General features: G+C 40.0%; 3 protein-coding genes across 11 annotated transcripts in view; all 3 read right to left on the bottom strand.

Moving 5' to 3' along the window:
- Positions 1-7: 7 nt before the first annotated feature.
- Positions 8-10,224, bottom strand: LOC109966268 (uncharacterized). Of its 4 annotated transcripts, XM_020610993.1 has the most exons (9): positions 6,600-6,825; positions 5,092-5,391; positions 4,182-4,455; positions 3,085-3,207; positions 2,797-2,938; positions 2,543-2,651; positions 1,484-1,574; positions 1,210-1,398; positions 8-313 (listed from the first exon to the last, which is right to left on the bottom strand). In XM_020610993.1, the coding sequence occupies exons 3-9, from the start codon at positions 4,216-4,218 to the stop codon at positions 186-188; spliced, it is 819 nt and encodes a 272-aa protein (XP_020466649.1). In that variant the 5' UTR covers positions 4,219-4,455; positions 5,092-5,391; positions 6,600-6,825; the 3' UTR covers positions 8-185. The 4 variants fall into 4 exon arrangements, with proteins under 4 accessions (XP_020466649.1, XP_020466650.1, XP_020466651.1 ...); XM_020610994.1 differs by lacking the exons at positions 5,092-5,391; positions 6,600-6,825 and adding an exon at positions 10,053-10,224; XM_020610995.1 differs by having other exon boundaries at positions 1,210-1,395; positions 5,092-6,825.
- A 13-nt stretch (positions 10,225-10,237) lies between these two features.
- pik3r6a (phosphoinositide-3-kinase, regulatory subunit 6a) lies at positions 10,238-14,140 on the bottom strand. The gene is made up of 5 exons (XM_020611007.1): positions 14,037-14,140; positions 12,983-13,056; positions 11,815-11,929; positions 10,446-10,456; positions 10,238-10,338 (listed from the first exon to the last, which is right to left on the bottom strand). The coding sequence occupies exons 1-5, from the start codon at positions 14,138-14,140 to the stop codon at positions 10,238-10,240; spliced, it is 405 nt and encodes a 134-aa protein (XP_020466663.1).
- pik3r6 (phosphoinositide-3-kinase regulatory subunit 6) overlaps positions 14,070-22,278 on the bottom strand; it is a 31,043-nt gene continuing 22,834 nt past the window's right edge. For 4 of the 6 annotated variants that reach the window (XM_020610990.1, XM_020610987.1, XM_020610988.1 and 1 more), the window contains one exon: positions 19,117-22,023. In XM_020610990.1, the coding sequence (XP_020466646.1) occupies positions 21,867-22,023 (157 nt within the window). In that variant the 3' untranslated portion in view covers positions 19,117-21,866. Of the gene's footprint in view, positions 14,158-18,662; positions 18,869-19,116; positions 22,024-22,278 lie in introns of those variants that run through there. The other 2 variants (XM_020610992.1, XM_020610991.1) reach the window with 2 other exon arrangements.

Raw genomic sequence — 22,278 nt, forward strand, 5'->3', positions numbered from 1 at the left:
TCAGATTGTTTTGGTTATTTTACCAGGTCAATCACCTGCAAGTAACAACCAACAACCGCTGCTCTTTTCACTTCCTGTTTCCTTGTTGTCCTTCCTTTTTTTAGTAGTCATGTTTTCCCATATTTCATGTTCTGACTTTTTAAAAGATGGCACTGAAATGCAAATGATACCGTTTTTCATCTCCATCAGCCTTTCAGCACCTTCTCCTTTAGCAGGTCCAAGATGACCTGCCTCTCTTGGCTCTCCAATTCAAATCTCCGCTCCCTCTCTTTTCTCTCCGCTCCCAGACGCTCCCTCTCCAAAGCGATCTTACCTGAGATTAAAAAAGGGAAATAAATAAATGTAATTCCCCTTGACAGCATAGTATGTAACTATTTCCTCCTTCACTCTGAGATCAGTTATAAAAGGACTTTTATTGTTTTAACCAATGTAACTCTCTTTTAGTGTAATGGTTCCTATTTCCTTTCCTTACTTTAATTCAGCCTAGTTCTATACGTCAGAATGGAACCAGGCTGAATTAAATGAATTTAATTTTAAAATGAATGGAAATTCAAAAGGATTATTGGACTAATTTTAATTTGAACTTTATTAGAAGATTTTCTAGGATAAAATAAACAAGGTTGTTATTACCCATTTATTGTTATTACCTATTTTAGTTACAGTTAATGTTCTGATAACTAACATCAGTGAGAAATGTTAAATTACACATCCTCTGTGACCAACAATTTTTTATTTTTGTGGGAGAATTTCCAAGTCATGTGTGCTTTATGTTATCCTCTCCAGTGAGTTAAGATACAGATATCCTTTCTCGGTCAGGATGCTTACTTCCACTAGGTAAGGTTAAGAGCATGTGTGACATGAGGCGCTGTCCTAGTCAGCCTCCTGACATCCATGTGTGTACAAGGAAGCTGGTTTCAAGTGGTTCTCCCAAGGTCTTCTGTTCTGATAATGTGTTGAGAATTGTTTCTTCAGTATGAATTTGACATGCATACAACGATATGAACACTTAATACTCTCTGATCAGAATAAATGCAACATATTTAAGAAGACAATACTGACTGTCTGAGCACTTTTGTAATTGAGGCTCTAAACTAGTGAAAACCCAACTGCAATACTTTGCAAACAGAAACCTTTAACAAAGTTAGGACATATATTTTCACTCATTGTTAGATTTCAAATCAAATTAAACGTTCTCTATAATCATCTTACTCCTTTGAATCTCTAGTTCCTCCCGGCGCAGGGCAAGCTCCTCCTCTCGCAGCCGCTGCTCCGCCTCTGAGCGTTTCTCCAGGAAGCTGAGGATCTCAGAGTAGGTCTGGCAGCAGCACTGGCAGGGCCGCTTGGCTAATGGTGCCGCTGTTAGCTCAGCCATTTCTTCATGGTCATCTTCTGGTTCTGCTGGGAAAGTAACAATGGAGATATAGTATACCCATTAATGAAAGGAACAGTCTGGTCCTGTCCAGTGTCTTGAATTTGTGTTTACCTGCAGTGGGTGTTTGTGTAACGGTGATGTTGGGTTTGTCCTGTTCTGGCAGAGGTAATTCGTCAATGGTTCGCTTGTGCAACTCATCATCCTGGGAAAGATAAGGACAAGATTACTTCTGGAACAAGGAAGATAAATAATGATGGGCAGTTTTAGCAACAGTGAAGCAGAGAAAGTAGCTGTAAAAATAACAATACAAATAGTAAGAGTACAGTATGAGTAGTTGTAGCAGCAGTAATAGTGCTAGTGGTACTGGCATAAGTAGTAAAAAGAGTTGGTTGGGTTGCAAGTAAAATTGTGAGTAAACTGAAAGCCACCAAGAGGAAGAAAATGGAAGTGTCTGAGTTACACCAATTTCTCAGGGTAGCCTCAGTTCTAGTGAAGAGTTAGAACAAACAAGCTATAATGGGCAGCCTGACGCAAGCAAGAGGGTAGAGTGAGTTGTCCAAAGCAAGCTGAAAACACACTGTTACATCTAATCTCAGATGATGAAGACTACCATTGGGTCCTAACCAGAGCCAGTTAGACCCATCAGGAGTCACAAAATAAATAAATCTGAGGGGTCGAGCGATGATGGGTGAGACAGGATTAAAGAGAAATGAGTATTTTTATCTTTTGGGTCTTTTCGCTAAACTGTGCTCTATTTTTGTGAAACAATAAGCATTTTTTTGCATCGTCTGGCCTTTAACCATTACTCAGATGAAACAATCTAAGAGAAATTGAAAGAAATATTACACTTTAGTAGCACTGCTGACAACAGGGGGCTGAGAATCAAAATGCCTTCATTTTAAGAAGGCATAAGCTTAAAAAACTGAGAACACTAGACAGCTCAACGGTCTTTGGCTTTAATATTTATGTCAGACAATTAGAACAACTGTTTAGCTCAGAGATGTAAAAACAACTTTAATTTAATCTTTGCCCAAGAACAATATCTGACAAAATAAAAACATTGTAGTATGAAACTATATGATGGATACTGTAATGGCTGATCTGATCTAGTCCTCTAAACCAGCTCTGATAAAATAAATTCTCTGCTGACATGAGACTAGTCGCACCCACCTGATACTTTGTGCCCTTGCCGCTGGACAGGAGCCCCTTCTCGGCCTCAAGCTCCAAAACCTCATGGAGCAGATCCTCCTTTTGGGCGTACAACCTTTCTGTTCCAAACCTGAGAACACCAAGTGCCAAGATAGGGACAAGCACGTCTCTAAGTCACCACACACTGAATGCAGTTCAAGGGCCTTAGTCCATCAGAAAACAGTATGGTTTGCTTTAATTTCTCTGAAAATATGAGTCCCGTTGACTGCACCAACCTGCGCAGGCTGGGAAAGTCTTGTTTCTTGTAGTAGTCTAGCAGCAACATGGTCCTCTCCCTACACCTCCTGGCATCCACCTCAAAGTTTTCATCTTGGAGGGCTGCTGTGATAATCTCCCCCACACGTGCCCAGATCCGTCCTGAAAAAGTTTAATGAGGTCACACACAACTGAATATACAGCACAGTGTATAGGCCATTAACTCTGTGACCAGTTAGCTCATGCATACACAGGTGTCTCATGTTTTTCATTTGATTAATTTAATAATATAGTAATAAAGGACCAACCTGGCTCTTTGGAAGAAAAGGGATTCTGGGCGATGACCTCTCGCAGAAGGATGATATCATGCCGAGCTGAAAAACGCACCTGACGCTTTCGTGGGGTTGTGGAAGGGCCAGCAAGGGAAAAGCCTGAAGTTGGTCATAGAATAAAAAGATTATCATAGAATAGTAATAGAATAGTAATATTTTGAACACGGTAACATTTTGAAACATGTTAAGGTCACATAATAAATTGGAAAGTCATCCTTCACAAAGCAGGCCTGTTTGACCTCTGACCTTCATGTAAAGAAACAAATAATATTATCCACATTCACACTTATAGGCAATTTAGCATCACCGTCAAACCTGACTTGCATTTAGACTGTGGGAGGAAGCAAAGAGATAACATGCACACTCCACACAGGAAGGCCCCGACTGGCCACAAAGTTCAAATCTAGAGCCTCTTTGTTGCAAGGTGACAGTGTTAACCACTGCACTACCGGGGCAGCCCACAAATATATCATATCCTATAATTTATGCTATTATAGTTATTATTCTAATAATTTTGTGAATTATGAGATATTAAGTCCAACTGGGGAATACACTAAACACACTGGAACCTCAGGACACCACTGCTTTCACTGGACCAAAACTACTACACCTCCTTGCATAAGATTACAAGTAGTATTAAAGTGACCCATGTTAGATAAGTATATGGACTTTCAGGAAGACAATTTAGTATTAAAATGTATTTTTGTAAAAGTGAGTTATCTTCATTGTTTACGTATGTAACTGCAGGTTATTAGTAGACTCGTGACTAACTGCTGGAGTGTGTTGGTGCAGAAATAGGCGGTGACAGCAGTCTGTCGGCTGCAGAGCTGCTGTTTGACAGATGACAGCAGCTCTGTCACTGCCGTCGTCCGCTGTGCACAAGTGAAAGAAGCTGGTAGCCTGCAGCTACAAGAACTGAACGGTATACAGAGAGACGAGACACAGCCCACAGGCTGTAAAAGCACTGAGAACCGGACAATGCGTCAGGGGCAGAGATTTGAGCATTTGTGCACGAATCGAGAGTAAATGTTAATATTAAGTGGTTAAGACGTGGAGGTGGTAATATAGCTCACCGCTGTTCATCGGCACTTCCACCACTACCCGTTCCATGCTTCTGTTTGGTGCATCCGGGAACCGTCTGACGCGCACTGTACACGTCCACTCACCAGTACAGGTTCACTTCTGACGTGTAACTCAACTTGGCGGAGAATCAGAATCTGGCAAAACGGCTCCTCGCCTTTAGTTGCACTTACTCAAACTGGCCACAAGATGGGGATAGAGGTCTGCTGGAGCGCTGCGTGCCATGGTGTGAAGTTGGCTGCTGGGACAAACTACATCTGCTGCGGACTGAGGGAGGAACATTCAGTGTTTAGACACCACAGGTGGCTCAATGGACAGTCGATAAGCTCTCAAAAAAGCCACCAGTATATGGGTAAACAAAGTTTCCCTGGCTATTTAATATTTTTTTAAAAATACACAAAAGAAGCGTTTAATCATTTCAATCTTTTGCAAAAACTAGAATGAATTGTAAAATAAGGTAATCCTATGTATGCCGTAGGTTCTGACATACAAAATCTTACATTTTCTTTTGGTTTATTTGCAGGCTGCCACAAACATCGCCTGCATGCACCTGAAGTTATGTGACCTACAACAAATGCCGAAACAAAATAACCTTCATTTCTTTGAGCAGTTAATCAAAAGTGAAGGGGTCAAAATCAGGAGTCAAGTTATTCTTTCTTCCCTGAAGCAATCATATACAGTATTATAGAGAAACATGAACTGAAGAAGTTAAAGGTGCAGAGAAAAAAGAGAAAAGTAATACATGACCATAGCCTTCTCCAAAAACAAAACACACAGACCTGCAGATGCTCACATGCACACTCACACTTTCTCATTGCCACTTTGTCATTTTTGTGAGCAAACCTGCATTTGCATGACATTGCTTGCTGACAAAATGAAATGGAGATAAGCAGGGATACAGACCCAGGACCTGGCAACCTGCTGCATCGTAATCATTTCATTATTTGGTTAGAGGTGCTGGAGAGGTGCTGTGTTTTGAGAACACACTAGGAGGGAATAAAAGAAGGAATGGCAGCAGAGAGCACAGACTAGTGTATGAGTCAGAATTGCTTTTTGAAAGGGATGAAATCAGTTTTGTTTCACGTACTGGTGAATGAAGTTAATGAAACATGACAACCTTCCAAGTAGAAGCGCAAGTTGTGCCCACGCTCTCATTACTGGTGACTGTGATGGGAGTGTAGCTGTCATTTAGAAACCCCTGGTCTGCGGAGAGATGACACCAGACAGGAATGAGAAACAGCAGGAGACAGTTTGTCAAACTGCAATAGAACCATGTGACAGACACTGACAGAGGATGGTAAGAGAGAGAAATACCTGTCATCATAATCACCATCAGCTGTATAAATCCTGTGATAATATAGTGCAAATCATCACTAATGCACAGGCAAGAATAGAAAGCAGGCGAGCCCCAGCTGCCTGTGAACCAGCAGCTGGTGTCCTCAGCTGCTGAGATGCCAGTGGATTGTTAATAAGCCAGGACACACGGTCCTGGTCCTGCTAGGATCAAAGACCTTTTTTCAGTAGTTGTTTCAGAACAGATCGCCCTTCACAAGAACAACAAGAAGAGGTTTTTTTGTTCTTTTCCCATTAATCAGTCTCCCTCCAAAAGACCTCCCCTCCCCTGCTGTGTTTACAAAGCATGTTTCTGCTGTTGGACACTATGGCATTGTACCAGTGTTGTGCCACGAGAACATTCAAAACAGGAGACTGTGCACTTTACAACAGTAACACATTAATACAGAAACCAGTAGCTTTACACTCTATAAAACTATAATTTACATAACACCAACATTACAATTTCAGCATGTAACCAGATATAAAAAGAAAGATTAATCATATACAATAAAAAAGTCAAGTAAATATTTAGCTACCTATGTTTGTGTCAGTGTCCTGCTTTTACTGTAACAGGCTGCTTTTTAAAACATAATCCTCCCACAGAGGTTTGATGACCCAGTAAAAGTCAGAAACTGTTATATGGGTGTTTCCCAAAAACATACCATATGTTATAACTGACAGGCATTACTGGTGAATGTTCAATACTCATCAGACTGCAAGGAAAACACACTCGTGCAGCAGCACATTTCCCCTTTGTTTGGCTAGTCCAAATGGCTACTAAACTTCAGCAGGCAGTAACAAAGTGGTTCAACATGAGGAAATGATTCAGGAGTATAATAACAGGAAAAGTCATCCCTACTGTACGCTACCCTTGGAAATTTGCTAGAAGTACTAGAAGTAAAAGTGGACAAAATTTTAAAGTGATTTCACTGAGCCCCATAGTATCTCCTCGTGAGTGGGGAATACATGTACAACACGGTTATTGTGATCATGTGCACATGTTCAGTTTCTAGTTTTTGTGTATTTTGTGTATGAGGTATCTGTGGCAATGAGTGGGGCTTTATATTCTGTCTCACCCAGACAGCGTCTTCTGGAAGGACAGTTCAGGAGCTGACAGAACAGATGTTTTCTGACACACAGCTTCCACCTATTACATCCAGGTAAAAAAAAAAAATCATTTCTAAATTTCAGCAACTACTTATTATTTGCAACATCTAACAATTACTACAACTGCTTGTTATTAAAACTGGCAATTAACAGCCTTTGTCTCATTGCAAACTGAGAATGAATTTGAAAAAGTTTTGAGGCATGAATTTAAGATTTTTTTTAAAAGAATTTCACTATTAATTTAATAAATTTAAGAATACTTACAGTATGTTCTTTCTAGAGATAAAGAAGACTGATACCTCTCTCACAACTGTTCTTTGCAGTTGAAGGTAACTGTTTCCCTCTGCTTCTAGTCTTTATGCTCAGCTCAGCTATTCACTTCCTTGTTCTACAGTAGCTAGATAGTTAATGGTTTTACTCTTCTGTCATGTAACTCTGTACTGAGTCTACACTGGTCATTTTGAATGTTTGTTATCACATTTTTCACCTTAAAAACTTGAAGGATTTTGCCAGCTTCAGTGAAATTGTCCAACTGCCTTTAATATTCTGCAGCAATCTCACTCCCAAGAAACAGAAACAAAGGTCAGTAGCATGTTGCGAGAGATCTATGAACAGATGATCAGTCCACATGTGAGAGGAGTATGTTTAATTTACTTCATTTACAGCTTTAACTGCAAACATTTAAAAACCTTGTATCCTGCTATTCAAAAGAACAGCTTCTTTAAGTCGTCCTCTAGTAATTTTTCAACACATGCAGCCTTGCATTAGATTCCAGTGAAGTTTGTTACTGCTGTACATGGCAGCACCAGATGAAACAAGAACTGAGAGTATACCATCAAGTAACCATAGTAACAAAGCCGTGACAGCTACTGTATGTCTCATTATCATCCTGGGCATGTAAATAAGCTCAGGTACATGTACTGCACATGTATGCTCATACTGTTTTGTTCTCCTTTATTTCTCACACACACATGTACAAACACATCCTATCTGTCTCCCCTTATATCCAAAGAACTGTGCAGAAGGTGTACAGAATTGTGGCGTTGCCCTTTTTTTCATGGTGATCACTATGAGCTGCCCTTGTGGGAACTCAGAAGTGTTTTCACTAAAGGATGACTCACACTAAAAATTAGACCCCCCACTTCAACTCAACTCTTATATCGTGCTCTCTCTCTGGCTCCCTCTCCTGTGATGCTGTGCCTCTCCTAGGAAGCTACGTGGTCACTGCCACGTTTCTAAATATTTTCTGCTGAAAAATCTTGAAGCTTTGCTAGACTCATGCAGAGCACAGTCAGGGGATGTAACGTACCCTCCTCCAGCTCGTGTAAACTGCTGATTTTATGTCTTAATGTGAAAACCGAAGAAGACAAACACATCACACACTCAGAGTTACTACACAGAAAAATATTTTCTGATTAGACGAAGGTCATGTTTAGGGCAAAGAGCTCTCTTTACTCAGTGCAGCTTTTCGTTTCCCCATCATGCTGTACCAAAACGCGTTTTAACATTACTGACACACATCCGATTCCATCGTGAACCTCCATGGCAGCACAAAAAGTGTTAGGTGGGTGATGCATGACCCAAAGTCTCTGTGACAGTATTGAGGCTGAATATCAAAGATCCAGTGACTGAGCAAATGAGACAGCTGTGTTTGTGTGTCTAACCCAAGTTTGGAATAAGCCATAAAAGAGAAGGCTGTGTCAAACAGAAATGAAAATCAAACTGAGAGGTTCACTGAGCTATTTATAATAATTTTAAAAGGTTTAAGAGACATTCATTTACCATCTAACCTCTACCTCTAGTTGTTACTGTCTACTTAATCTTCAAGACCGGTGGGAAAAAAACTCAGCAGCTCTATCATAGCTGATATTTATCAATTATAAGAGGGCTATGTTATCATGAAAATGACAACAACACTATCACATCAGTTTGTCTTTGATTAGGTGATAGTATTTACTTTTGTCACACCTCTTTAGTCTCACCTCTCTGATCCATCCAACCTTCTTCATTGTCTCATTGTAAAGATATGAGGTATATGGGGTTGCTATGGCGACTGCTCTTCTTGGAAACACACAGATCAGCTCTGTAGTTTGATTGGCCACTACATCCCTGTTCCCCACATCCTGGATGTACTGTATGAGCCACTGGCTACTGAAGGGCCTGACAGACTTGCCCTAGAACATATTAAAGGCATAAAAAATTTTAATTCGGGGTGGTAACATGCTTATGCTTATGCATAATGGGCTCAAGAGTTTTGTCCCTGACCAGTAGATTCATATGAGACATATCGTAAGTAACCCATTTAAGCCACCACTGTGTGATGCCCATCTTTACCACTTGAGTGGTTTAAATACTGCAGATCACTAGTCCTAATATTAATATATATTAGGTCTGGTGATCTGCAGTGTCAGTTGAGTGCCAATCCATATCATTTGTGGAAACATGCATATAGATAATATGATACTGAGAGCAAGTGATTAAGAAAGGCTAATTCATTGGGAAAGTAGTTCATAGCTGCTGATACCTTATTAGCTGATAAGCATATAGTACCTAATGGACATGTATGTATGTATTTTATCTTCATGTGTGCTCCCACATGACACTCCAGTCATTGACCTTCTGCTGTCAGTGTTAGTCCCCCTGTACTATCTGTTGAATTCTCATCAGAAATATCTAAGGAAATACTGAAGTAGGAAGGTCAATCTTGTCAAAAAGCATCAGTAAAAATTACCCCCCCGCAAAAATGATGTTCTTCACTGATCCAAGAAGCAAACAAAACCCCACTACAGCCCACAGTTCACAGTGTGGAACGTTTCCATCATCAGTGATGGAAAAATACTGCAACATAATGTATAGAACAGCAGACATCAATCACTAGTAGTTAACTATTCTTAAATGAAAACTAAGAATGATAAGACATTTGTTTTTTTTTGTTAACAGACCATTTTTCAAAAGGTTATATCCCCTTTGGTCTGAGTCAAATCACATGCAACTTCGTCCAAGCAGAGCTCCTGATGAATGTCACTTTCATTAGTGATATCTCCTTAGTGCTAATTATAAAACAGCGTCTAGTCTGGCCTGCTCACTCCCGCAGAAGAGTTACTTTTTAAATGAGGAGGTGACAGTTTTCCAAGCTCACTCAAGTCTTTAAATATCAAACCTGTAGGCGAGCCATGGTAGCTTCTTCCATTTAGTGTATATACTATACATACGTGTGCTTGTGCTGTGATGTTTCTGTCTTTCAAACCTGTCTGACTGAAAAGGATAAATAAATATAGTATGTCAGGGTGTTTCTTTTGGAAACTGTTAGTCAGAAGAAGTTGGCTGAGTATGACTCACACACACTCGCACAAAATCAGATAGGAAATCAAAAGAGAAAGAGGCAAACACAAACTTGGGTCTTAGGATGAAAAACACGCTACCTGATCTTTGCAACATCCTATGCTCTCCCTCTGGGAAATTCTCATTTGTACAGCTCTGTCCATTTTTCAAAGTCCTTCTTGGTCTGAAAAGCAGAAACTGGAAATACTGACTCTTGTGGAATGGCCAAATTGGTTTGTGGCCCCTGTACCAGCCCTGTGAGTGGGGCTATCATTCCGGCTGCAGTCTACATAATGGAGCATGTGAAGCCACAGCACTCCTTCAGCAGGGTGAGGCCTGTCTTGGTGAAGGGGGAAGAGGTCTGCTGAGACCGTCTGGTCGGTACACCTGGAGCACAGAAACATCACACCGTAAGAACAAGATGTTTTTCAAAAATAATGTGGTTTGTTGTATTATGCCTGTGGCAAGAGGCAATTTCATCTGTCTTCAACTACCATCACATTCTCTTTCACACATAAACATACACACAGAGACAGAAAGAACACTCAGGTTTCAGTATTGACTGCCAACGTATAAACAGTTCAGATTATTAACGCCAACAGGCAGATTTTTTCAGTCAGGTCAGAAAGACAGGGAATATCTGCCACTGCCTACTGCCTGCACAGCTTCTAAAACTGCGTATTACTTGTCAATTTGGTGATGCAACACAGGAAATATCTGCCACTGCCTACTGTCTGCACAGCTTCTAAAACTTCGTATTACTTGTCAATTTGGTGATGCAACACACAGTTACAGCTCTTATTTTGCTTAAATACCTGTCTTCTTCATATTTTTTGGGAATTTGGTCTTCAGAAAATCTGCCATTTCTTTATCTTCTTCTTTCTCCCTGTAGAATTAAGGAAAATAAATGCATAAAAATTGATGAATACACAAAGCACTTGCATTATAATATCTGTTTCCTTTGCAAAAGAGATGCTGTCCAAACTGTATCCTGAGTGGGTTATGCTTATGATATATCGTAACAGCCAAACATGACCTGGGCTCGCCCTCTGTAATGGATGAACATTTTAAAAACATTTCCCAAGGTGGCTCAGCTACTTTCAATTCCCACTGCCTCTCTGACTGCAAAAAGGTGGATTTTACTAAAGAAGAAATGAACACCTTTCCAGACTCCTACAAGATAAGAGAAATAATGCAGCTAAGATTAATTTATTCCTAAAGGTTCTACTAATAAATTCAGTAAATCTGAATCTGCCTCGGAGTTGAGTATTTCTGTGCAGTGTTGCTTAGTGTAGGATATTTGTGAAGATACAAGGATAAGTGTCAGAAATATATTGTATATTGATATCAAATACAGTTATGTTATGTAACAAGCAAACGTCTTGTAACAGTGTGCGCTGTGTGGTGTGAAAACTGTAGAAATAAATACTTTGTGAAGGACATTTTTATATTCAGCATCATGGCCTTGAGCGCCATCACATCCTCTTCTTGCTGCGAACCATTATCACACTGTTCTGCTGCTTCCTGCCTCTCAACTTCCCAGCAGCCCTTAAGCATTTCCACAGTGTGCTGTCAGCTGTCAACACAAGATGTAGCTCACACAAACTAAGAACATTTTATACTATCTAAGAACTGAAGTAGAGAGGAGATTAAGTTGATAACGGTGGCTGAAGTTCTTCTGGAGTGCAAGACAAAACATCTCAAAACTGAAAGAGCAGCTGTATCATCAGTAATAAAGGTTTAATTTGCAGTATGGCCATGTTAAATTAATAAAGCAATAACAAGAATTTTACATGTTTGTATAAAATGGAGTGAATGGAGTTCCCCCTAAGCTGCCAGGAAACCACAGAAGCAGAGGCACACCTGAGTCGTTCGAACTCCACATCATCCACCAGGAAATCTCGGGTCTCGACCAGCTTGTGGATCTGCTGCAGCAGTTCTTCTTCCTTCTGCCGGTCTTCGTTGGACTTGTCATTATCTGCAGCGCAGAGGAAGAGAACATCTGAATAGTTAGTGTTTATCCCACAAAAACTAAGTAAACAAGACAATAAACAAACATTAAACAAATAAATATACTTAGAAGAAAACAAATGAGTAACTATATATGGAAATCTATCCATTAATTTATTTGAATAAACAAACTTTTTTTGAAATATGATTATGAGTTTTAGATAAGAATAATGATACTACTCTCATGTTTGTACCTAAAGTATGGAGGTAGAGTCAGGGGGTGATTAGCTTAGCTTAGCATAAAGAGTGAAAGCAGGCTCAGTGAGATAACTCAGCTCTTTTCAAAGTTAAAACATATTCCTCTCTTCATTTCTAAAGCTCATTAACACATTGTATCTTGTTTATGTGTTCCATACATTCACAGAAACCCAACTCGGTGCTACATAGGCGTGCTGGGTAGGTGGGAAACTATTGTTCTAGATTTTTTTTTTTTACTTTTCTGTTTTTGTATGGATGTAAAGGATGATATACAACATGTTAATTAGTGCGCTTAAGGAGTGACAGTAAGCAGATTTTTTTTAAAGCTTTAATGGTCTTTAGAGTCAGGCTTGTTAGAAATTAACCCAATTCAAATCTTACAGGCTAGAGACTCCCTTTACTTCCAGTCTAAATGCTAAGCTAGGCTAACAACCTGCTGGTTCTAGATTCGTATTTAGCATACAAATCTAGTGAAAGAACGTAGGGTGGCTGTAGCTAAGGAGGTAGAGCGGGTCGTCTCCTAAATGGAAGGTTGGTGTTTCATTTCCTGGCTTCTCCAAACCACAAGCTGAAGTGTTCTTGAGCAAGACAAGCCCAAGTTGCTCCGGGTAATATCACTGGTGTTTGTGAAAGGGTGAATGATCAAATAGTGTGAAAGTGTGCTGCAATGCATAGAAAAGTGCTATACAAGTATAAGACCATTTATTATAATTTCAGATATTTTTTGGCAAATAAGCATATTTCCTAAAATGCCAGACATTTCCTTTTTGTCTGGTTTTGTCCACTATCAACAACTCTCCAGTGGAAGCATGTGGACTCCTACCTGGTATGGAAACTAACTTGTGCAGCTCCTTCTTCAAACGTGTGATCTCCTTGCACAGCTGAATGTCATCCATCCTGCACAGGCATTATGTTGCAAAACAAACAGACACAAACATGAATGTAAATAGTGCAAATGCTGCACTTACCATCTACTTTAAAGGGTGGTGAGCATTGAAATCTTGACTTGGCTTGATATTGATCTTATGTGTCATACAGGAGATGAAGAGTGTGTTTTCTGAACAGAAATCCCTGCGGTGTCTGACTCAGATATATTTGACTCAGTCTATATCGCATGCTTTCTCTTTCAGTAATCATTGCTGACACGGAGGAGTGGCAGGTCGTCATAGGATGCAGCATCACAGCAATAGAATATTTTTTTGAAACAGACACCTTACGACATGCACAGGGTCAGATGCACACTTGCATACATTCATTAGTGCCAGCAGAGTGAGAACTGCACCACCATGCTTCATCAACCTGTCACAAACGATGCTGTCCACATGGCCATTTCTCCAAGTGTAGGTGAAGAAATGGCCATGCTGTCTGGAATACAAATGATACACTTAATGTACACACTTCAGAGTTTGCTTGTTTGTGGACCACAGAGGAAAAAAAGTGTTTCCAATCGTGACTCTCATCTCTGTCTCCTTTCCCTCCTCCTCCTCCTCCTCCTTTTCCTCTGTTTCCCACTTTATCTGCCTCACTCTTGCTTGCTACTCCGCACATGCCGCTCCTCACATTCTCCCTTTTATCTGAGCAGTGTTACTGCCTATCTTTCAGAGGAGTAGATGAATAAATATCCATGCATTAGGCTGCTTAACAGAAGCAAAAATAAAGCCATTGAAATGTTAATGGGGGCCAGCTTGGAGTGTGATGGAGAGAAATGAGGGGAAAGAACAGAGGACATTGCTGCTTGGAGAAGTGTTTCTGATTCCAAGTTGCACTCTGGTATGAGAAAATATGAACTGGTATGGAGGGCATGGAAGATGCTATTCTCCTGTGAGGTGCTAGCAGATGTGTGAGAAGCAAAGTGTTGGTGTTGTTAAGTCACTCACATATATCTGAGTTCTGACTCCCTCCTGACCAGGACGTCCCTGATCCTCTCAATCTTAACGAGCTCCCCCTCGATATCATCCACAGTGATGGTGGAGTCCGCCATGGACACCACATCATCCTCTGAGGGAGAGAGAAAGAGAGGACAGTTTTTAGTCTTTCTTTTAGAAATGATCTTCTCTGGCACTGCAGAACAACAACTGCACATGAATCTGCATTTTAAGTTGCTTAACCAGCTACAAATGTAGTTTGATACTGCTGCTTGATGAGGAGTAGAGCAAAGCTTCAACACCCAATTACCACGTGAATGGTACATACTGTATTCTTAGGCATGTGGGACTCATGGCTGCTCTCTCTCAACACACCAGTGCACACCCACATGGAAATGTATTAACTGTGTAAACCTGAGTTTGAGGTTTAAACCTCCTTTCTGTATGGCTGTCAGACACGTGTTGCAGTCCTATCTGTCATGCCTTATTCTGCTGTAGACAAAGAGTTCACTGTTCTGTCATTCAGTGTAAAAACATAATCCCATGGTGTAATCAACACAAACAATGCACAGAATCAGGTAAAAAACAATTCCAGAGCCAAAATGGCTGTTCAAAAGATCAGCAGCAAAAAGTTTGATAAGTGACATATTAATTTCGGTTATCTAGCAAAAACACAAAAATGTCTGGTTCCAGTTTCTTCATTGTGAGGATTTGTCTGTTGTTGGTGTTTTAAATACTGTAGTTGTAAAGTGAAGGTATGTGGATTTTGGTCTATTGCTTGGACAAAACTGGCATTTGAAAATGTCACAATGGATTCTGGGAAGGTGTGATGGACATTTTGTTTAATTCTTTTCTAACAATATATAGAATTGACTGATTATTTAAAAAACAATAGGTAGAGTACAAAGTACCTAATTAAAGTCATTGTTAGCTGCAGCCCTACTTCCCTAACACGGCTCGACAAAAACCTAAGGAAAGAGGCAGTTTCTCTGTGTCCACCTGTGTTGACATGCATATAATTTACTTTCATAGATTACTTCTTATATTCAGTATCACAGTTTGTAGTATTACAATGGCACAACATTAAAGTAACAATGAAGGAAACTAAATATACAGTATGAATAAAGAAAGAAAAAACAAAACAACTTTTAGAATTTATTGTCACTTTTTCTAAAGCAGAGGAGTCAGATGAACTTTAAACTCGATCACACTAGGAAAATGCTTCACATGACAGGTGATGACTTTGCTCACACTAAATGATTATGTTTTTTAATTAATATTTTACAAATAATCAATTTTGATAGTTTAAAGTACCTAGCGTGTGGTACTTCATGTTCACAGAAACACAGGATGGTTCATAATGATTTCTGCAGAACAGTGAAATGATGGTGACTAATCTCTACAGGAATTTTCTCTTTCACACACATCAGCTCTGCTTTCAAGCAATTAAATAATCATATTCTGCACAGAAGGTGCTTTGATGGCTTGGTGAATAGTACATGCTGTGGTTAAATCTATCCCATTATGCATGCCACTCAACAGCAGCTGCAATTACCCCTAATAAACCAGTTGTTTTAGCCATGCACACCAAAATACATACAGATATAATTTATGATTGACCTTGTTGAAGACATAAAGACCTGTGACGCCAGCTGGACATTACAGTGGAAGGAAATCACTACTGACTGGTATTGAATAGTTCCATTATGCACTGTAGCAGTCCTGGATAACTGTCCCCACCCCTGTGGAGAGCTGAAGCCCTCTTTTGATACACGACATTAGGTAGTAGAGCCTTAGCATGTAGTTCTTTATTGGGTTCAAAGAAAAGTGAAGACACTTCTTCTGCAGTAAAAAAAAGAACCCAGAAGGGAAGAAGTTTATAATATAGTATATATAATAATAATAATAATAGTTCAGACTTGTATGGCTTCAGGGTACTAGCAGCCTAAACACAATGTGGAAAGAATTAGCTACGCTTAGTGATAATTGCCATTTTAGATATCCCTTCTGGCATTAAAGCTTTGTTTGTGGGCTTACAGCTGCAGTCTGCTTTGTGTGACAGACAAAGTGAGATGCTGAAGTGCAGGCACACATCCTCACACAGACACTTTGTGCTCTGTTACTATGACAGATCTGGCTAACATCAGTGTAGTGTAAAGACAACCGTGGCTCCTTCAAGAAGAAACCACTGACTGAACTGTTGCAGCAAGTATTAAAACTGTTAACAGGAGTAAAGTATTTAAAAAAGCACTCTCCTCACACATTATCATTATCATATGCTACCAAGTGTTAAAAGAAGAGCCCAATTAAAACTGCTGTGCACTGTTAGCTGATTTGAGTGTTGTTATGCCATTCAGTGGCCATTATCACTCGTTATCATGGCCATACTGCAAATAAAGCCCAGTCTGTAAAAAATGTTTTCACTTGACAAACAACTAGATGTTTTTCACAGGAGAAATTCAGACTTGTCAAAGGCAGGTGTAACCTGTTAGTTTCTGCACTGCACTGCAGTAACTGCTAATTAGTTCCACCTGTGCTTTTCTGATATAACAAGTACGTAAGACAAGAAAACGTCCGTTGGATTCTTATACAGATAGAGCGGAGTATCTGATTCAAGTTATTGTCAGAGTGGCCTTATTTAATTGACATCGTCCACAGCCAAATCTGTTGCATCCATGTAGAATAACATCCCCCCCGTTAATAAGGGTCCTCACAAAGTCAAACACATCTGTGTGTGAGAGAGAGAATAGTGAGAACAGATGAACGAACCACACACACTTTTTATACTCTCACCTCAAACTGCACACTGCATTTACACTGCACAGCAGTTACATTACAGATATAAAGAGACTACTGGATGACGATTTATCAACTGTAACACCTGAAAACGAGATCTCCTGTTGACACGTCATCATATTTCAGCTAGTACCAGCAAGCACATCCATGTTATTGCTCATTCACCTCATGTACTGTATGTCAGACAAGCTGTACTGACTGGGGACTCCCATAGCGGGACTGGACTAGGAGCTGGGTTCACACTTGTAATTATAAAAAATATTCTGCTGTACATGATGTCATAGGCATAGTTTGTTATATTGTCACAGCATTAGACACCAGGCGTTCTGCTGCAGAGGCTCTAGGACAGCTTCTTCCGTCACTAAGCAGTAATGACTCATCACTAGACCTCTAGATGTTCCCATCTACACACCCTCTGCTCTTTCTCACTCTATTACCATTAGCTCATCGTATTTCACCCCATACCCCTCCTTAACCCTCTCCCTCTTTATCCCTTGAAGACAATTATTTCACCAAGAGCTCAGTTTAAAGTCTTTGCTCCTGCTGTACTTATTTACACTTGCACAAAGTGTTTCACACCTAACGAGGTAGAATGGCACACTGACAGACAAATCAGCCAGATTAGAGACCAAGAGACAGAAGTAAAGGACAGAGGAGGAGAAAAAATGAGGTGGAAGGAAGAGTGAGATGAATGAAGAAGTCTAATCTTTCAGTGTACAGGAAAAAGAGGGCTTAACAGGGGCTCAGCACGACTTTGCACACTTACCGCCTTACTGATCATATCAATACACTTCAAAAATGGCATTTCAGCACCACCTTTTTAAAAAAATCCAAAGAGCAAAGATATAATGAGCATTTTTTACAGAAGTATAACGTAGGAAAAGTATGAACTTTGGAAAAAATGTCAGACATTGTCCACTCAGAGCTTTTCCAGTGTCAGAGCTTTTTTTCTTTGGTAATATCTTTGTAAATTAAATTTTTATGGAGTTTTGACTGTTGGTCAGTCAAAAAAGCCAGTAAAGACATCAGCATGGACTTTAGCAAAGTGTGATGGACATTTTTGTTTTCTTATAGACCAAACCATCCGTAAATTTATGCTCTACTGACAATAAAAATAATTGGTAGTTGCAGCTATTGAGGACCATTGTTACTTTGAGGAGCATGATGCAATAAAGTTCCTGTGGTTGTGACGTAATATTCTATCAAACGCCCACGCCGGGATGCAGCCAGTGTCCTGCAGCATTCCTAATAAGCGTCATTATTCTGCAGGTGAGGTGTAAGTCACTGAATAATGGACTCACGTCACTCTGACACTAAGACACATAGACAGACACACAAGAGGAACAGACACCTGTGGATTCTTGATCTTTTCAGTGCTGCTGCCTGAACTGCTGCTAGAACGATATAATGATGGGTTATATCCAAAACTATAAGAAATGACCATAACAAACATGAAAGCATCTGAAAAGACTTACGGTAAACCTATTATACATTTATATTGCTCATGGAACACAAACCTAAGCTTTAGAGGAATACTGTGTTGATGCTATAGATGATAATGTAAAATAAAAAGCAAGTAAACATATTGAAGCTACTCTAAAATCACTATAGCACAGACACGAACTCCCTGTAGTAATTTTATGGTAATAAAAACATTAGGCACCTGAGAATTTACAATGATACTGCAGGAGATACAAAATATATAAAAAGGTGACATCAAACAAATACTACTGCAGTATTTGTTGGTTAGATAACCTGGTTTGTTGCCGTCTCCGCTCCATTCAGTGCGCTCCAGTGAACCGTATTGATGAGAAGATCCTTGCTTCTTCTCCATCAGTCCAGCAGCTGCTCTGCTTTTCTCTCTACGCTTCCAGCTGCAGGCGTTTGGAAACCAAAAGGAAAACTACAGGGGAGGGTCTTGCAGTCTCAGTTTGATGCTGTATTTCATCGAGTCATTGCCAGTCAGTCACCAATCTGCAGAGGCTGAGAGCGTGAGATGTTCCAGCCGTCCCCCCAACCCCCAGCTCTGGCAGGTGTTGGAAGGCTCCCTGTGTAAACCAGTACCCGAGCTGGTTAGACAGTATGTCAATAGTGGCATCTGGTGGCTGATGGACTAATTTACACCACTTAATACTGCGTTGAAACCACTTCCTCCTCAGTCAGCTCAGAAGTAGTTAATTAAAGCAGCTTTTGCCACATTTATTATAAAACATAAATACTGTTTTACAAATCAAAATCATTTATTTACACATTAACATTGTGATTTATAATTACATCCACTTTATATATGACAGAAGATAAAAAAATAATGTGCAAAATTTATCATGATTTTCCAGCTCATGATTTTACCCTGCCAAGCAAGCAGACACTCACATTTACATGATTTTATGCTATGCACCCAAACACACATCACTTCTAGTTCCTGAGACCGCTGACCTTTACTGTGAGAGAATATACGTGGTCTCAGGGGAGGCATCCCAATTAGGCTCCTGAGCTATATTTGGGTGTGTAATGTCAACATTCTGTGACTGTATAACATAGATTAAAAAAAAAAATCATTTGAGTAACAACTGAACCAACAGTTGTGTCAGATCTCGAATGGCCCTCTATAATTTAGAGGACATCATGTGATGACTGTATGCCATAAGAATGTTGTAATAATACATGTCGTTTTGAGTCACACTAGGTGCTTTACACACAGCTGCTGCACTGGTGCTCTTCTTCCATAAGGAAACTGTGAACAACCCAGTTTTAGTGCAAATAGATCAGGTTTAGCACATTTAATGTGATGCACCACAGTGAGTGGATGGGTGTTTGGGTGGCTTTCATACACTGATGCATTTGAGATGTTTACTGGTAATTCCACTTCGCAGCATTCCCAAGTTCAGCTCTTTGTCTAGTATTATCAAGCATTTGAGTCTTGCACATGTTAGTAGACAGTGGCCCTGAAGATACTGTAGCGTCATTAGTTCAACAACTACTTTCCCTGGCTCGGTTATCCTGGTCTGATGCAGTATAATGCTGAGCCCAGACTACATGATCATTTTGTCTGATAAGATGATCAATGTGTCAAATTACACAATTATACAGTCATAGATTCTTGTTATGAGATATGCCAGACTAGACACGGGTACCCAACACATCACTGCTTGTCATCTTTCATGACCTCCCTGAAAGAGGGAACAAGAATGTCAACACTGGTTGGTGACTGAAGTGGTGTGTATGATACTGGCTGGTAAAAAAACAACTGTGGACCCATCTGTGGGTTTCACAAAGAGCAGCGTAGGTGGTCTGTCATGGAGAACTTGATGTAAAGGTAACAGTGTTCTAAACCAGTAGTAAAACTAAAAACTAACTAGCTAACCCTTACAGGGCACTTCATAAAGCTGACTGTGAAGCCAATATGCTAACTTTAGCTGTATCACTGTGATATTGTTGCCTCAAGGAGCTAATGAATATGATTCAGTCCTGCATCCCAAGGGTTTCTAATAATGTTTCTTTGCAACATCTGTGCTTTATTGGTTAGCATTGCCCTAACACCAGCAGAAGTAGAAATAGATCTAGCATGCTAGTGGACTGACTGTAAATAAAAATAGAAATGTGACAGCTCCCAAAACTGAAGCCACCATGAGTCAACCACCCCCTGGTAGCTGGTTGCAGCATAAATCATAAATCCCACTGCATCCATGTTAGCGAATGGGACATGAGCGAAAAACTAAAAATATCAAACAAAATATTTTTTCCCAGGATTGATTTCTGTCATGTTGAGTAGATATTATTACAGACTTTGTAATAATACTTAGACCATGAGTCTATTATTTAAATCTGAATTTGGTGCTGCTAATTTTTCCGAGAGGCTGCTTGCAGCACTGTGTTAAAAGTTCCCGAGGCCCAAAAAGCATTTTCTCCATGGACCACAAGGATAAAAGAGACATCTGTAAAACTACTGACAGGATGCCTTGGAACAAACCAGGTCAGTTATCACTCCTTGGTGTTATGAATTTTTAATCCATGGAGGTTTTTGTATTCGTCAAACCTTCCCAGAGCCTAGAGAGCTGAGTTTTATTTTCATGACTTCATCCCACTATAAAGTCTACAGACTGAGCAGGTTGCGACACTCTAAGACTGTTGGGTCGGGCTGTTCTTATCACGCTTAAATCATGTAGTCTGGACCTGGCGTAACAGAAAAAGTTGCTTTTGTTCAGTAGCAATTCCTGACATTGCACATGGTTTTAGCTTCTGCACCAAACATAGTGTGGTTCTAGAAAATTTCTACAAGTCCCCAAACACCAAACCCAACCTGTCTATCATTTGCAACTTCATAAAAGCTTACATCACTTTAGGTGACAGGTATGGGAATGTGCATTTCTTTCAATGATGTGGCCAAAAGTGGACTGTCAGCTGTCATCGTACCAGTCTTTCAACAGTCTCTTCAATAGCTGGCAGGCCAGGGAGGCATTGTATACTGTATGTGTGTTTATTTCAAGAAGGCAGTAAAAGGTAGTGTGTTTATAAGAGTAACTGTTATATAAGGCATGATATACTGTAAGTACATATCTCTACTTACCTATTTTTCTTTCCTGGTCTCTACAGTGTCAGAGGCAATACTGTTCCTAGGCACTGTTTGAATCTGCATATATTGACTGACTGTCTTAAATTATGCACAGCAGTCTACTCATGAAGAGTGAAACACTGTTAAAAGTTCAGTCATACCCTGCAGTGTAACACAATCTGTTCATGTTGCTGTAAATGCAACCGACTGTCATTCCCTCAACTGCAAGAACTGACACCAGTACAGTATATGCTGCATCTGGCCTGCAGTTGCTTTGGCTTAACAGCCTTTTAGCCGTATGCGCCACTCAATCCTCACTGACAGAACAAAAATTGCTTGGTTTCAGGAGCAGCCGAGTATGATCTGGAGGCGATATTGTTGACATGTGTCAGACTGAACTTCTGTTATCACAGAAACAACACGCATTGCCACTATCAAAACACAGTGTGTATGGTCTTAATTGTCAAGTTTCTCTGTGGTGTTACTCCACCATGTCAGTTGGTGATTCCAGCAAATGTATTTATTGGTAGAGGAAGACATTTGCTCATGTATTTGCTCAGTCCAACGTTTTTGTCCTTTCCCAGTCTGAATTTGGATTGTATGGTTTTCTGGACACAGTAGCCAGGATCGAGGCACGGGGAGATCTCGATGCTACAACAGAAACGTGTTCAAAATAGAGACATTAGTTTGGGTAACACAGAAACGTAGGTCCAGATTCACAGAGACTGTGTTGAAATAACCAGCTTTCAGATTTGAATTGTCTTACAAGCTACTTGCCATACATTTGCAGACTTCTGTCTTTCCCTTCTCATTATAAAAAAAAAAAAAAACACACTTTAAAACCTACCAAGACCTAGATATATTGGAGCTCAAAGATCTATTAGTGCTTAGTCATGAAGGCCATCA

This window comes from Monopterus albus, unplaced genomic scaffold (assembly GCF_001952655.1).
Source record: "Monopterus albus unplaced genomic scaffold, M_albus_1.0 scaffold108.1, whole genome shotgun sequence".
NCBI classification, from domain to species: domain Eukaryota; kingdom Metazoa; phylum Chordata; class Actinopteri; order Synbranchiformes; family Synbranchidae; genus Monopterus; species Monopterus albus.

What these genes read in the sequence shown, in the direction of transcription:
- pik3r6a (XM_020611007.1), bottom strand. Translation starts at nt 14,140, where the DNA reads ATGGCGGACTCCACCATCACTGTGGATGATATCGAGGGGGAGCTCGTT. An exon ending in GAGTCAGAACTCAGATATAT is followed by an intron (nt 13,057 to 14,036) that starts GTGAGTGACTTA and finishes ATGCCTGTGCAG; the next exon opens with GATGGATGACATTCAGCTGT. An exon ending in CAAGTTAGTTTCCATACCAG is followed by an intron (nt 11,930 to 12,982) that starts GTAGGAGTCCAC and finishes TCTGCGCTGCAG; the next exon opens with ATAATGACAAGTCCAACGAA.
- LOC109966268 (XM_020610994.1), bottom strand. Translation starts at nt 4,218, where the DNA reads ATGGAACGGGTAGTGGTGGAAGTGCCGATGAACAGCG. An exon ending in GACTTTCCCAGCCTGCGCAG is followed by an intron (nt 2,652 to 2,796) that starts GTTGGTGCAGTC and finishes TGGTGTTCTCAG; the next exon opens with GTTTGGAACAGAAAGGTTGT. An exon ending in GGAACTAGAGATTCAAAGGA is followed by an intron (nt 314 to 1,209) that starts GTAAGATGATTA and finishes TTTTAATCTCAG; the next exon opens with GTAAGATCGCTTTGGAGAGG.